General features: G+C 37.0%; 1 protein-coding gene across 2 annotated transcripts; it reads left to right on the top strand.

Moving 5' to 3' along the window:
* The first annotated feature begins 1,170 nt into the window (after positions 1-1,170).
* On the top strand, positions 1,171-16,555 carry LOC127795365 (28 kDa ribonucleoprotein, chloroplastic). 2 transcript variants are annotated; one of them, XM_052326993.1, is made up of 4 exons: positions 1,171-1,786; positions 1,899-2,000; positions 15,736-16,017; positions 16,282-16,555. In XM_052326993.1, the coding sequence occupies exons 1-4, from the start codon at positions 1,250-1,252 to the stop codon at positions 16,345-16,347; spliced, it is 987 nt and encodes a 328-aa protein (XP_052182953.1). In that variant the 5' UTR covers positions 1,171-1,249; the 3' UTR covers positions 16,348-16,555. The 2 variants fall into 2 exon arrangements, with proteins under 2 accessions (XP_052182953.1, XP_052182952.1); XM_052326992.1 differs by having other exon boundaries at positions 16,279-16,555.
* The last annotated feature ends 729 nt before the right edge of the window (positions 16,556-17,284 follow it).

Raw genomic sequence — 17,284 nt, 5'->3', positions numbered from 1 at the left:
ATAGAATTGTTGAATTTGAATGAAATTCTTTTGAATTAACAAGAAATACGATTTTTTGGCAATTTTGGGCCCGATGATCCACTCAATTTCGTGTGAGATCCATCTCATCTTCGCATAAACAACATCTGTTCAATGACTCTCTCTCTCGACCTTCTTGTGTTTGACCTGTAGCCAGTTGATTGCAAGGTCCATATATGATATTATATGTTCCAACTTACATGGTCTATTTTAAGAGTGCCTAAATGAGGAATTGTACAAGTCTCTTCTATAGTGTGAAATTTTCACAATATCTTCTATTATGGTTAATGAATATTTGGCTGCCTCTTGTTTCTTAGTTGGATTAATTCTCTTGGTTACTTGTCAATGCTCTAAATCTAGAAAATAATTTTATGTTTAGGTCTCTAATAATGGTCTTGAGTTTTTTCCAGGGGGACTTCTTGAGATGTACAATTTAAGGGAAGCAATCGAAATTTTGAAGTACATCGACAAGCTTTCTATAGGATATAAAATGAAGTTAATGTTTTAGATTGTGGTCACTTTGAAGCCTACTCGAGCACAACCCCAAGATACTGTATGGTGGATATGGAAGAGATCGAGTTTAAAAGAAAGAAAGTGTTGTTTCTTTTTAGTGTTAGAAGGGTTTCAAGTTATTTTTAGAAATGTAGAGCACTTGAGGTTGTTTTACATGGCATATGGTAATGGTACACTACGTACCATGTTCTATGATGTCAAGAGGTTTGATAATTTTGTTTTTCTAAGTTGAAGTTTTGGTATATGAGATTTTTTTCAGATAAATTATACTTTTACAAAGAGATTTATTTATTTTTTTTTTATTAAACAAGTATAATGGTTCTTCTTTTTTTTTTTTTTTAATCTATTTTTGAAGAGGGAAAAGATATTTTACTTTCGATATTGTTAAATTTTGGCAAATAAAGCTCATGCAAAATTAAAAATTGAACATTAAACATGTTTTAAGTAAAAGTGTCTGCAGAGATGGTAGGAGAAGATTGGTGGTGCGAAATATGTATATCTAAGTAATAATAATGATAATAAAAATAAAATAGCTGGAAGGAAAGGCTGCCTTCCAATCCCATCCCATGACGTTTGTAATCTAATTTTTATTTATTTTAAAATAAAATTACCCTTATTTATATTGTGGACCGTCCGCCGTTCTGCCTTTCACCCTTTCCCTCTATCTCCATCTCTCGCCACTCCCTTATCCTCTCTCTCTCGCTCTCTCTGTAGTGCCATGGCTTGTGTTGCTAAACCGCTATCCAAGTCCTTAGCCATGGCCAATGGCTACCCAATTTCACTTCCGTCAATCTTCACCACCAAAACCCCACACCCTTCTTCTCTCTCCATAAAACCCAAACCCATCAAACTCTACCTTTCTTCCTATCGTTCTTCGCCATCTCTGCCTTCTCTCTCCCTCAAGAAAAGGACCCATTTCCCCTCCACGGTGTCCTCCGTCGCCCAAACCTCGGACTGGGCTCAACAAGAAGAAAACAACAACACAGTTGTCCTTGACGAACAAGAGGGGCAAGAATTCGGCTGGGACAACCAAGAGGTTGCTGACACGGATGCCGGCGAATCGGAATGGGAAGGGGAAAGCAATGAAGGCGCCGCCGTAGAGGCGGTCGGCGAGGAAGGGTTTGTTGGCGCCGAGGAGCCGTTCCAGGAACCGCCCGAGGAGGCTAAGGTTTTTGTCGGGAATTTGTCGTACGATGTGGATAGTGAGAAATTGGCCCATCTGTTCGAGCAGGCCGGGGTCGTGGAGATTGCTGAGGTGAAATTCGGTCCCATTCTAGTTCAATTTTGTGTCTCTTCTTGAAGTTGTGTGAATTTTTGGGCTTTAGCTAGGTTTTTGACGTTGATAGGTTTTGTTGCTGTGTTTGTAGGTTATATACAACAGGGAGACTGATCAGAGTCGCGGGTTTGGGTTTGTGACAATGAGCACAGTTGAAGAAGCTGAGAAGGCCGTGGAAATGTTCGATCGCTATGTGAGTTCTTTGTGCATTTCCTTGTGCTTATTCCTTTTACATTATGTATATGTGTGGATGAAAACCTAGTATATGACGCTCCTGCTACTAGGCGCATATTTTGCACCTTTACCCTTGCTGCGTTTCAAACTCATAAAAGTAGAAATAAGGGTTTTCTGCTGAGTCAACTCGTGAAAGTGATGTTAGGATAATTTCAACTCTAAGCTGGAGTATAACTCTTTCCACTGGAGGGAGGGAGTTAGATGTCAATATTGCTAGTCATGGAGGGAGAGACGTAAGCAATTGCTGGAGAGACCAGGGGTTGGGGAGAAAGTGAGCAACAATTTCTGAATAAGAATAGAGTGAAGACTTTTTATGATGTTGTGATGTTTTGTTGTACTCTTGTGACCAAGTTTACAATAGATAAGACTTATCGTATTCAGACTATCGCATGTCCCTTGCATATTGAAGAAATCCGATAGATTAATGAAACTATCGCACTTTTTCTCCATTAGCAGCTAAATTAAATATACAAGACTCCTAGTTTGATACAAATTTATCTTCTAAATTTTAGCTACTAGATAAACTCCTAAATTCTAGCACAAGATTACAAGATAAAATAATTTTAACTAATCTACAAATAATAATACACGAGACATATAATATCAGCTTGAGGATAACTCATCCTCCTCTCATTCCTCTCATCTTATCCATGGATCATCTCCTCAATCCTTTAGGATTGGTTGTTGCATCTTTATCTTTCAACACCCCCCCTCAAGTTGAGCAATATATATCAAATATTCCCAGCTTGCTTCTTATATATTTAAAACCTTGTTTTCCCATTGCTTTGGTCAAAATATCTACATATTGATCTTCTGTTGGAACATAAGTCAGCTAAATGTTGCCATCCTCTAGCTCCCGTTTGACAAAATGCCGATCAATTTGGACATACTTCATCCGGTCATGCTGCACCGGATTGTTGACAATGTTGATAGCTGATTTGCTATCACTATAAACAAACTTAAGAGATAACACCGGCATAGACAAATCTTTTAACAACCTTTCCACACTGCTGCGAGCTACCACTTGTTGTTTCTTGCTCTGCAAGTCACCAAGTTACCCCATAATTTTGTACAATAGTCAGATATGGATTTGCTATCTTCCACAGCACCTGCCCAATCAGAATCTACATTGCCTATTATTCCTCTGTCTCGACTTTTTGTAAATAGTAGACCCTTACCTAGTGTTTCCTTAAGATATTTAAGGATGTGATAGGCTACTTCCAAGTGCCTCCTAGTTGGTGAATGCATGAATTGGCTAACAATACCCACAACATCGGTAATATCCGGCCTTGTGTGAGACAAATAAATGAGTTTGCCTACCAACCGTTGGTACATGCCTTTGTCCACTGGATGCTCTTCTTTTCCTTCTCTGTTCTTCTAGTTAGGCTCTAGAGGTGTGCTTGCTGGTTTACACCCTAGTTTACCCGTCTCTTTTAGCAAGTCAAGAGTGTACTTTCTTTGGGATATAAAAATGCCATTCTTACTTATTGCAATTTCCAAACCAAGAAAGTATTGCAGTTCCCCCCAGTTCTTTTACTTCAAAGGCATGCCTTAACTATTATTTTAGTTTCTCAATTTCTTGGTTATCATCTCCCGTGATAATGATATCATCCACATAAACTATTAGAATTGTTCTCCTTCCATCCTCCTTGATTTTTGTAAAGATTGTGTGATCCGCTTGTCCCTGTTTATATCCCAACTTGTGTAGAGTATCACTAAATCTTTTAAACCAAGCTCTAGGTGATTGCTTTAAGCCGTATAAGGATTTTTTTAATTTGCATACCTTATCTCTTGTATTGTCTTTCTCAAACCCCGGTGGTATCCTCATGTAAATCTCCTCTTCTAAATCTCCGTTTAGAAAGGCATTTTTTATGCCTAATTGGTGCAGTTTCCAATCCAGGTTTACTGCTAAGAATAGTAGAATCTGAATTGAGTTGAGTTTGGCCACGGGAGCAAACGTTTCTTCATAATCCAAACCTTGAGTTTGAGTAAATCCTTGGGCTACAAGCCTTGCCTTACACCTTTCTAGACTTCCATCTAATTTATACTTTAGAGTGAATACCCACTTGCTACCAACTGCCTTCTTTCCCTCCGGAAGATCCATAATTTCCCATGTACCATTTTTCTCCAAGGCTGCCATTTCTTCTATAATTGTCATTTTCTAGTTTTCATCCTGCAATGCTTGATAAAAATTTCTAGGGATAGCTACACTATCTAAACTGAAAGTAAATGCCTTAAAGGAGATAGTTTTGAGTACCCGATGAAATCATTAATAGGATGCTTGGTGCACATCCTTCTACCTTTCCTCAACGCAATTGGGACACTTAGGTCATTAGCAAGCTATTGTTGTATATTGACATCAGTATCAACTGTCTTGTTTGGACTTACCTCCAAGTTGGACAGATTGGTTGGCTGAAGAGCAATAGCTTTAGGTCTTCTGGAATAGACCTTTAGAGGTTTAGTCAGGTCTTGATCACCTTGCTGGATTTCAGTCTCCTCTTTCTCCTCCCCTTGATGATATAGAAATGGGGAGATGGATGTTGGAGAATGGGTAGGTCTAGGCTGATGAGCTTTAGTAGATGGAAGACTAGTAAGGGGATTGAGAGGCACATAGATGACTGTACTCCAATTGTGGATTGGATTTTCATTTTGAGTGGTGTTATGGAAGAACGGTTGATTCTCGAGAAAAGAGACATCACAAGAAATAACAAACACACGTTATAGCACTTATAGCCTTGTTGGGTAGGAGAGTATCTAACAAACACACATTTGAGTGCTTTTGGGTCAAGCTTGGATGGATTTAACTAGTTTTGATATACAAAGGAGGTACACCTGAAGACCTTAGGAACAAGAGTGTTTAAGGCCTAGTGGGGGAAAGCTTCAAGGAAGACATTTAAGGGAGTTTTATAGTTTAAGGTCTTTGAAAGAAGACGATTTATGAGATAGGATGTTGTAAGAACAACCTCTCCCCAATAAGAATTGAGAACTGATTGAGTGAATATAAGAGCCCTAGCTGTCTCAAGTAAGTGCCGGTTCTTCCTCTCGGTTGCTCCATTTTGTTATGAATTGTATGGGCAAGAGCTTTGGTGAACAATACCATGCTCATTTAGATAATGGTTAAAGTCATTTGAGAAGTATTCTCGACTATTGTCACTTCTTAAAATATGAATGGAAGTTTGGAAAATATTTTTAACCATGAGATGAAATCGTTTGAAAACCATATAGGTTTCAGATTTATCTTTCATGAGGAAGACCTAGCAAACCAATGAACCACCGAGTGTTAGATTTGAAAGTCTGGTTGGTCCCCAAATGTTATTGTGGACTAAATGAAATGTCTGAGATGGTTTGTAGGACTGTTTCGGATGAGTGCTCTTAGTTTGTTTTGCAAGAATGCAATGTTCACAATAGAAATCCTGAATTTTATTGATAGAAATTGAAGGGTACAAGACTCTAAGATACTCAAAGCTAGGGTGTCCTAATCTTTGATGCCATAACATTAAATCAGATTCTGAAACTGCAACTAAAGAGGATTGAACAAATGACCTACACTCCTTTTGGTAATCAAGATTGGCGATTTGATATAGACCTCCCTTCTCTTCAGCTTTGCCAATTGTCCTCCCTGAAGATTTGTCCTGAAAAACACAATGGGAAGAAGAGAATATCATTGAATTGTCATTATCCTGAGTAATCTTGCTTATTGACAGCAAGTTACATCTCAAATTTGACACATAAAGAACTAACTCTAATCTTAGCCCTGTTACATAAGTTGTGCTCCTTCCTTGGACTAAAGTATTAGTTCTATTAGCCATAAATACAGTAATATTCTGATCACAAGATTTAAAATTGGATAGAATTTTAAGATCACCTGTCATGTGATCTGATGCTCTAGTATCTATAATCCAAACACCTGTGGTCAGCCTTTTGGAGAACAAATAGTGACTGATCTTACCTTGTTTAGCTAAGGATGCCACTTGATTGCTGTTGCTGTCCATACTTTCGGTTGTCTTCTGCATCTTGGTTTGATTCAGCAACTGTTGGAGGGCTTCTAGTTGATCTGAGGTTAAAGAGATTGGTGTTGAATTCCCTTTTTCAGATTCCACCATATAGGCAGACTGCACTCCTTTTTGCTGGTTCCTCAGTTCCCAATTGGCTGGTTTTTCGTGCAACTTCCAATAGGTGTCCCTAGTGTGATAGGGCTTGTTACAATGGTCACACCATTGCCTATCTCGCTGTATCACTCCCTTAACCGTAATAGATGACCGGCCACGAGATATGTTTAAGGAAGAACTTTGTAACATTCCTTCGTTTGCTGAACCACTAGGTAACATCACTTTCTTCCTACTCTCCTCCCTTCTTACTTTGGCAAACACTTCTTTCATAGAGGGAAAGGGCTTAATCCCAAGCAATCGTCCTCTTACCTCATCCAAATCTGAATTTAGACCATGCAAGAAGTCAAATATCCTTTCTTTCTCCACCATCTTGTTATACTTCCTTCCATTAGCCGAGTATTCCCATGTGATCTCATGAAAGAGATCAATCTCTTGTCATAATTCAGTCAAGGTATTGTAATACTCAGTTATCGTGTTGTTACCTTGCTTTGTTGATTGAATGGTGGATCGAACTTGGAAGCTTTGAGCGGTATTCTCAAGATCTGAATAGATCTCTCGAACCGCATTCCAAATCTCGCTTGCTATTTTGTAGAAGAGGTAAGTTCTTCCTACCTTTGGCTCCATTGAATTCACTAGCCATGCCATGACAATGGCATTCTCAATTTCCCATACTCCATATGCTGTTGAATCTTAGCTAGGCTTTATGATTTCTCCGGTTAGATAGCCTACCTTCTCTCTTCCTTTAATCACAAGCATAATTGATTGGGACCACTCTCGGGAGTTGGTTCCATTCAGCTTGTGTAAAGTAATCTGTTGGGAAAATCTATCAAAGGCTGTGGAAGAATGTGACGAAGTTGTAGGGACTGGACTGCTCTTTGTTGGAAGAGGGATAGAGGTCCCCATACTGGCTGTTTGATCATCAGCTATGGCGCAAGTTAAAGAGTTCTTTTACAATTAGAACTCTAAATAATTGGTGGCCACAGAAACTTGAAACCGAGCTTTGATACCATGAAGAAATCCGATAGATTAATGAAACTATCGCACCTTTTCTCCATTAGCAGCTAGAATTAAATATACAAGACTCCTAGTTTGATACAAACTTATCTCCTAAATTTTAGTTACTAGATAAACTCCTAAATTCTAGCACAAGATTACAAGATAAAATCATTCTAACTAATCTACAAATAATAATACACAAGATATATAATATCAGCTTGAAGATAACTCAATTATCCTCCTCCTCTCATTCTTCTCATCTTATCCACGGATCATCTCCTCAATCCTTTAGGATTGGTTGTTGCATCTTTATTTTTCAACACATATGATAGGGTTTTAAAAGGCATGAGATGTGCCACAACCCCAAAAGGGGCCTTTAACTGATATGTAGCTCTTTATGAACCATTGGTTCACTAGGGTCAAGCAAACTTCTGTATATACCATGCCATCACAATTACCAACAATAACCAATAAATTGAGACAATACATGAAAATCTCATCTGTAGTAAAATAAACCAATTCAATTTGCTGAACACAGACCTTTTTGTAAATAATGGAGCTGACTACTAAGAGTATCCAAAATGAAGGAAATGGCATAATTGTTACTACATGAACAAATGTGAGGCCTACCAAATGAAAATAATTAGAACTGCAATATTTGAATGTTGAAACAATTTGATTCATCAGTTTCGAAGTTGACTTGTAACTAGCTATTGTCGTAAATTTTGATTTGTGGACTTCAGTGAGTGAACTGTGTTACACAGATTTTTCTATTTTTCCTTGTGGCCAATGTTCACAAGGTACGACAAAGGTAAAGTTACAAGATATTTGTCTTATACCATCATCCAAATTAGACACTTAGGTCCTGTTCGGTTGTAGAAAAAATTTCTGTTTTTTCAACTCCAACTTTCTATTTAATAATTAACTCCCATTAGAAAATAGAAAACTCAGTTTTCTAAATTTTCTGAAAATGAATGCTATGACTTTTTGAAACATAAAATGTGAGGACATCTTTAGTTATAAAAGTGGATCAAAAACTAGAAAATGTTTTCTGAAACTGAACGGGGGCTTAAATTCTTAATTTTTAGTGGCCTTTGAATATAACAGAATTATATTGACCCCTACCTTAACTCTCTCAAAACAGGAAGCCTCATGTATTAGGGACACCCTCTTTTTCTAAGTTTTCTCTAATTTTAATTATATTTCTATATAATTACACCATTAATTGTAGGATATCATATAAAACACACCATTTTAACTTCTCAAGTGTGGGACACACTATTACCCAACTTTGTATATGTATCTGTGTATCTGAAGATTAAAGATTTAGCACCATGCAATATAGGTGGTGGAATTCTGGGTGTCTGAATTGCTGGATCAACAAACAGATAGATAGAACAAACTTGGTTGTTAGTTAGAAGTTCATGCCCACCTTGTATTTGATATTAATATATACTACACTAGAATTGCTGCAATACTGTCCTAGTCAAAATAAGTAGTTTTCTCATGGAAGTTTTGAATAACAATAACCCCAAACCTTAATCCCACTAGATAGGAGCAGCTATATAAATTATAGACCTTCATGCATCTATATCCATGACCGTGCCATTAAGTTTTCCATCAAGTTTGAGCTTAACAGAAAGTATCAAGTCTACAATGTCTTCGAACAAGATGCTGACTATGGTTTTTTTCCCCAAATATAGAAGTATTTGAAAGTCAGGTAGAGGGTTGCAGAAGAGTCAACCTGAGTCAGATACTGAGTTTTTTTTCCCCCCTTTGTGGGCACGTATTTACTACTCAATTATAATGTGTGTGCTTCGTTCAAGCTAGGGATGAGCTCAAATAGGTACATCTAATATTTTACTAAACTATGTATCGTGAATCTTGAATTTGGCTTGAATCCTTTATTTGTCATCTCAGAAGCATAGACACTTCATTTTGGATAATTTATTTATATCCAACATGTATCAGACATGAATATTCCTCACACATCACATGTCAGCATATGCATCAAGATCAAACAAGCTAACTGGCGGGTGGGAATATTTTTTATTGTTACTTTCATATTTTGACACTTCTTGTGTACTACATGGGCATCCATGAATTGGACACACAATGAACATGCCTATGGACTGAGCGGAATTTCAATATGGTCTTTGAAATTTTCTCTCAATAAAGTCTACAAACACAACAAGTTTCTGGGTAAAATAATAGAAAGCATAACTAATGGCTTAGTTATTACTCCTACAAAAATTGTTTTTTCCCACCTTGTATAAGTTGAGTGTATTTAACTTTTTTTTATTATCATTATTATGGATTCAGTTGTATATTTTTGCTATATCAGTGTATGCTTCCAATATTTACAAATATGATAATAATTATAAGATGGAATGGCATATTTTTAGTGGATTATTGGCACTTTTTTCAAAATTTTAGTCTTTTTTGCTATTATATTCATAAACATTATAAACAAAAATTATAATCGTGTGGTCTTTTTGATATATTATTGCCACATCTGAATTCTTATTTTTTTCAAATTAGCGCATCCCATGTCCATTTCCACATCTGTTTCTAAATCCATACTGGTGCTTCTTAGTTTATTTTTGTGACTATACCATGTAGTTTGTCAAATCATTTAGAGAGATGTTTATTTCACTGAGGACCAAAATGCCAAATCCTTTCTAACATACTTATGAGACCTAGTATGATTCTTTCCCCATGTATTCAAATTATGCATTCAAAACCTTAGTTGAAGTATGACATACTCGGATAGAAGACGTGTGGATAATATAACATTGGTAACTGCAAAATATACTGTAATATAGGACTCTTAAGTCTTAAGGTAGGGACATACTAACACAAACTTATTTTTCTTCTTGCAAAACTGTATTAATGCAGTTAGCAGCACCTTGAGCACGTATACTTTATTCTGTGTATATATATATATATATGTATGTATTTTATTTTTGAGTTTCATCTCCATAAAACTTATGAAGTGAAACTGAAATATAACTTCACTAACCGCTTTAAGTTTGGAGAATATATTTATAATGTATAGGTTGAAACTGATAAATAAACTCAATATACTATAGCTGCTGTTATCTGCATTAGTTCCTAACAATTATATTATCTTAATACTTCTAAGATTTTCCCATCACATTGTTGATCAATGGCAGTCATATTTGTTTGTTGTATTCTCCCTGAATGAAAATACTCAAAAATGGAAAAATGACAGAAAGGTTGTACACATTTTCAAAGATAATGCATGAACAGAAATCATTACCCAATCAAGGTACGCAAAAATATCTGCTTGCCCAAATCTGAAGATTCATGACATCAAGTCTGTGTGGAAGCATCTAATGCTTTGTAATGATAGATTTGTTGCTGTTGTGATTTATGATTAATTGTGTAGTAGTTTGTATTGCGGTTGTTATTGCCGAGTGTAAGTGTGAGGTAGTGCCTCTCTTATTGTTCAGTGAACTGCATATATTCAGTAAAGTGCTTGAGGTTATTTTTCTCTCTTCTTGTTCTTCTTCATTTGTGCCCTAGGGCTTTGTTACATGGTATCAGAGCTAGCTTGCTCTCCTCTAATGGCCTTTAATCCTATTCTCAGTTCATCCTCCTCTCCTTTTCCTCGATTCTCCTTGTTCTTGTCTTCCACTTCTTAATATGATTTCTCAGCGGTTGTTAAGACTTTTAGCTTTATTCCTATAAAGCTCGATTCCAGTAATTATATATTTTAGAAGGCTCAAATTCTCGCTACAATTTGAGCTTTTGATCTAGTTCGTTTCTCAATAAAACACCTCTTCCATTGAAATGTCTGTCTGATCCAGAAGGAGAAGACGTTGTGATTAATCCAGAATACTTGAGCTAGATCCGGTCAGATTAGCTCTTGCTGGGATGACTCTTCTCTACCATTGGCGAAGAAGTTTTAGTGCAAGTGATTCACTGTGAATCATTTGCTAAGGTATGGCTTTCTTTGGAAAATCTTTATGCACGTCAAACTATAATTAAGTCCTTTCAATTGAAGCAAAAGCTAAGGTCAATTAATAAGGATGAACTTTCTATAAATGATTACATCCTTAAAATTAAGATGATCAGCCACGCTCTAGCAGCTATAGGAGAACTATTGACTGACAAAGATTTGTTGCTTGCTATACTAAACGGACTAGATCAAGACTATGAAACTGTTGTGAGCCTAATTATATATCAGATGGATGGCATTGATTTGGAGAAGGTTCAATACTTGCTTTTAATGCATGAACAAAGGCTATCAGTTAAGAATTCATCACATTCAATAAGTTTTGATTCTATGACCTCGACCATGCATGCAAATGTTGCATCATTTCCTACATGGAATAGTGATGGTTTTGGTAATAATAGAGGAAGTTATTCTCAGAGAGGAAATTGTTACATGAATAGAGGAGGGAGAGGCTGGGGTAGAGCATCTAATAGATGGATCTATTATTAGTTGTGTGGGAAGTCAGGGCATTTTGTATACAAGTGTTATCACCGGTTTGATAAGAATTTTCAGCGAGTGTCTAATCAAGGTTTTGGCAGACCTAATGGTGGAAATCAGTTCAATTTCAGAGCTTATATGGCCTTCTTTAGTGATTCTAATGGAGCCTACACGAGTGAGACAGGTTCCATACAAGGTTCTCGCTATGGCAGCTTCCCTAAACCTTAACCTTCTTCTGATAATTTTGCTTCTTAGTCTTTCTTTTCAGATCCCTCTTGCTTTATTGATTCAGGGGTAACCAATCACATTACCTCAAACCTAAGCAATCTATCATTTCATAGTCCTTACAATGGTGGAGATAAAGTGGCCATAGGTAATGGTAAGAAACTGCGTATTACTCATGTTGGTACTAGTCATTTATGTACTCAACTTAAACCTACTTCAATTCTTTCAGTTCCCAATTTTATTTATGTTCCAAGTATGAAGAAAAATTTACTTAGTGTTTTACAATTAACTTGTGATCATAATGTTGTGGGTGAGTTTTATTCGGATGTTTGTTTGATTAAGGACAAAGTTACCAGGCTGGTGCTATTTCGGGGACACCTTAAGGATGGGCTGTATCGATTGCTTTTAGCATCTTGTGCTATTGTCAGCAGCAATTCTGCCCAATCCCTAGCACCTTCATCTATTGATTCTACTTCTTCTTCTTTGAATACAAGTAATAGACAAAATTCATGTAATAGACAAAACTCATTTAGTCATGAGCTGTCAAATTTTGTGAGTATTGCTCAAAACACCAATGACTGCCAGCAGTGGCATACTAGATTGGGACACCCATCCTTGAATGTACTAAAGTCCGTATTGAATAAAACTGGTGTGACTTGTTCAATCTCAGATTTGTCTTTTTGTGACTTGTAAGATTGACAAATTGAGTCGACTTCCTTTTTCTAGCTGTGAAATTACTACTACTTAACCGTTAGAATTGGTCTACCTATGGGGACCTGCTGCTGTTATGTCTATTAAAGCTTTTAGATACTACATAATCTTTGTGGATGCATGCACTAGATACACTTGGCTTTACCCCTTAAAACTTAAATCTGATGCCTTGTCAGTTTTTACTATCTTTCATAAGTTTGTTGAACTTCAATACCAAACTAAGCTTAGAGCCTTACAAACTAACCCGGGGGGGGGGGGGGATTTCAAGCCTTCTTATCTTATCTTCATGCTAATGGCATTTAGTCTCGATTTACATGCCCACACACTTATCAACAAAATGGTGTGGCTAAGAGAAAGCATAGACATATAGCAAAAATGGGCATAATCTTGTTATCTCATGCCCAAATGCCTTTAAAATTTTGGGTGGAAGCTTTCTAGACAACTGTTCATTTAATAAATTTGCTACCTGCTTCACCTATCAAGTTTAACACACCCTTTGAATTGTTATATCAAAAGCCACCTAATTATCGTTTGCTACAACCTTTTGGTTGTGCTTGTTTTTCCTATCTTCGTCCTTATAACAAGCACAAGTTCGGTTTCCATTCTACCAAGTGTATTTTTATTGGATATAGTCATGCTCTGACTAGCTATAAGTGCTTGCATCCATCAAGGAGAGTGTATGTATCTAGGCATGTGCAATTCAATGCCAGTGAGTTTCCTTTTCCTATTTTGTTTCCAACTTCTATATCTAAAACAGTGTCAACTTCCTCAAGGTATTCAACTGCTTTTCTTCAACTCATTATTCCTTCTCTTACTTCTTCAATGTGTCCTCAAGTAGCACAGTCTCCATCTTCAGCTCTTGTTTTGTCTCATTCTATCTCCACCAGTTCTCATGTCACAACTCCAACCACTTCCCCTGCATTGCAATCTTTGCCCACTTAGCCACCAGCTTCTAAATCTACCTTACCTAAGTTCAAGGCTGCTTCAGCTTTCTCTGTTCATATGCTTACAAGACTTAAAGCCAAACAACTTGTAACCTCTTCTCCTCATGCCTTAGTGAGTAATCTTGTACCTAGTTCAGTTCGTGAGGCTCGTTTAGACTCACGATGAGTTAAGGCCATGGAAGAAGAGTACACAGCCTTGCAAAGGAATAATAGTTGGGACTTGGTTCCTTTTCAAAGGATATGAACTTAATTGGCTGCAAATGGGTTTTCCGAGTGAAATACAATGCTGATAGGTCAATTCTAAAGTATAAGGCTAGGTTGGTGGCCAAAGGTTTTCTTCAAACTCTTTGAGTGGATTATGCAGAGACTTTTAGCCCAGTCGTTAAGGCTCCAACTATTAGAATTCTATTCTCTTTAGCAGTAACTTTTGGTTGGGACATACAACAAGTAGATGCTAATAATGCATTTCTTAATGGGGACTTGACTGAAACTAGTTTCATGGCTCAACCTGAAGGGTTTGTAGATCCTCGGTCTCCTACTCGTGTGTCACTTGAATAAGTCACTTTATGGGCTCAAGCAAGCCCTTTGAGCTTGGTATACAAAGCTAAGGGCTGCTTTGCAAAGTTGGGGTTTTGTGAGAGCTATATCGGATGCGTCTTTGTTTATCAAACAGACAGCCAGTTATGTGCTTTTTGTTCTAGTCTATGTTGATGATATACTTATTGGGTTGGATTCAATAGCACTTAGTTCTTGTATTCGTGATTTGGACACATATTTTGCTCTTAAGACCCTAAGTTCTGTGAATTATTTTCTAGGGTTTGAGACCTATAGAGATGGCAGTGGCCTTTATCTCACTTAGTCCAAGTATGTTGTTGATTTGTTGAAAAAGACTGCTATGCAAGAGTGTAGGCCATGTGATACACCTATGGCTGCTGGGGTTTCATTAACTGCTGACGGGGATCCCTTCTCTAATCCTTCCTTGTATAAAACTCTCATTGGTTCACTGCAATACCTTACCTACACTTGGCTGGATATAGCATTTACAGTAAATAAGTTGAGCCAATTTCTGTCTAATCCTAAGTCTTAACACTAGTTAGCTTGTAAGAGGCTGCTTTGGTATCTTAAAGGCACTGTTGGCGTGGGTTTGGTCTTCACTTCCTCACTGGATGATTTGTCTTTAGTGGTTTATACTGATGCAGATTATGCTGATTGCAAGGTTATTAGAAGATCTACTAGTGGTTTTTATGTATATTTTGGACGAAATCTTATTGTGTGGGGGTTCAAGAAACAATCGGTTGTTGCTAGATCTGTTAGAGAGGCTGAGTATCGAGTTGTTGCCCTTGGAGTGACATAATTGATGTGGTTGAAATCATTGTTTGTGGAATTGGGATATCCATGTGTACTTACTCCAACAGTGTGGAGTGATAATCTGGCTGCTAAGAGCATGGCTGAGAATCCGGTCTTCCATTCTCGAACAAAGCATGTTGAGATTGATGTTCATTTTGTGTGTGAGAAGGTTGAATGTGGTGAAGTAGAAATTAGATATGTTCCAACATTTGATCAAGTGGCTGATATTCTCACTAAATGACTACCTAAAGACTGGTTTGGGTTTTTATGTAAAAAGCTTGGGATAAAGTTGTTTCCTGTGTGTGCTGGTTCCAAAATCGCTGCAGTGTTATCCAAAATCAAGTTCTCATCATCTATGGAGTCTGGTTTGAAGGGGAGTGTGGAAGCATCTAATGTTTTGTAATGATAGATTTGTTGTTGTTATGATTTATGATTAATTGTGTAGTAGTTTGTATTGTGGTTGTTATTGCTGAGTGTAAGTGTGAGGCAGTGCCTCTGTTATTGTTCAGTGAACTGCATATATAAGCAGCTCACGGTCTCTCTTGTAAGTGGTTAATTTATTCGATCATTTTAGTAAAGTGCTCGAGGTTATTTTTCTCTCTTCGTGTTCCTCTTCATTTGTTACCTAGGGCTATTTTTCTCTCTTCGTGTTCCTCTTCATTTGTTACCTAGGGCTTTGATATTTTAGTGAACCAGAAGTCATCATCTGCCCCAATACACAAAAACCTCATAATCTCCCTTGATGGACCTGGATGGTGTTGCATTTCTTTTTCTTTCTTTCTTTGTTTTTTTTAGGGAGTTGCTTTTTCAGAAATATGTGAATGCTCAATAGGCCATATGATTTTGATCTTTAATTTTATGGTTTGATTTGTTTCTTGAGACATGTTTTTGCATTTCAAACAGGATTTAAATGGAAGGCTTTTGACTGTGAACAAGGCTGCTCCTAGAGGAGCACGGCCAGAGCGCCCACCTCGTGCGTTTGAATCAAGATATAGACTCTATGTCGGTAACTTGCCATGGGATGTGGATAATGCACGCCTTGAACAGGTTTTCAGTGAACATGGTAAGGTGATGGAAGCTCGGGTCATTTATGATAGAGAGACTGGCCGTTCACGAGGTTTCGGTTTCATAACAATGTCGACTGAGGCTGAATTGAATGATGCAATTGCAAGCCTTGACGGACAGGTAATACAATACGCTTTCCATGCTCCTTAATTTGCTTCCAGTTACTACATTTTATGTATTCGTGCTATTTCTTCTCTTCCCCCATCCCTAAAGAAAACTTAGTCGGGGGGATGGGGGATGGAAAAGAAAAAATAAAATAAAAGAAAAAGAAACAAAGATGCTTCCATTTTCATTCGCAGCACTTTTTGTTTGTTGCAAATTCAGTTCAAGAGTATCTCTAACTATAATAAATCTGTTTAATGGGGGGTGGGGTGGGTGTAGCAGAGCTTGGGAGGCAGGGCAATCAGAGTGAATGTTGCTGAGGAGAGACCGCGGCGCAGCTCTTTCTGACTTGAAACGGGTATGGTGTGAGCCTTCAGTGCGCTCAAGTTGTTTACTTTTTGCTTGATGCCCAGTTTGTGGTTACATTTTTGTCTGGTAGTTGGGATTTGGTAGTAATTAAGTACGTTTTATAGTTTGTAATTTATTGTTGCTCGACTTGGTTGAACACTCTTGTTGTGCTCTATTTCTATTAAAGGCCACGAAAAATTCAAATCTATTCATTCACCCATCTGTAGAGAGTTTCCAAGCAACTTCCTAGATTTATCAGATTTTGTGCTGACTGTTTAATTGGTTCTAAAGGTCATCATGCCAAAAAAGAAAAAAGCAACCTTGGTAGTCATTTTCTTTCCTTGGTTCCTTGTCCAATTTTGATTCACGTATATGGTTGTTACTCTAAAATATGAAGCACTTTTCCAAAATTCAGATATGTGTATCTTTCAAGGAGTGTATGTGCACTCAATAAATTATTAACATTTATTACAAGATAATCAATTAATATCACAAAACACTCTCCCTAAATTAGTTAATAAAATTAAAATTTGGGAAAAATGCACTCATTATCTCCTATAGTTTTGAGTTTGGGTCATTGGCTAAGATACTTTTGTGATTTTAAGATGTTTTTAACAATCTCTGTAATTTAATTTAATTTTTTTTTTTTGTTTAAGACATGAGACATCCCATTTATTACTTTGTTAAATTAATCAATATGATTATGTTAATTAAGCCAAAATAAAAGCGACAAAAAAAAATATAAAAAAAAATAATCCCTTAGAACATGTTGCCGATGACGCAAAATTCATTGGGGACGGGTTCTAGAACAGAGGTGGTAAAGCGAAAAGAATAAGAAGAAGAAGAAGAATGGATAGATGCAACAGAAAAAGAAAATGGCAAATGCGAGTTGATAATGTATTCCGTATCATTTTCTTCTTTTGATTTTTCTTTCTTC

Source organism: Diospyros lotus, chromosome 2, assembly GCF_014633365.1.
Source record: "Diospyros lotus cultivar Yz01 chromosome 2, ASM1463336v1, whole genome shotgun sequence".
NCBI classification, from domain to species: Eukaryota; Viridiplantae; Streptophyta; class Magnoliopsida; order Ericales; family Ebenaceae; genus Diospyros; species Diospyros lotus.
The sequence above is the reverse complement of the archived record's forward strand: the minus strand, read 5'-3'. Positions and strand labels throughout refer to the sequence as shown.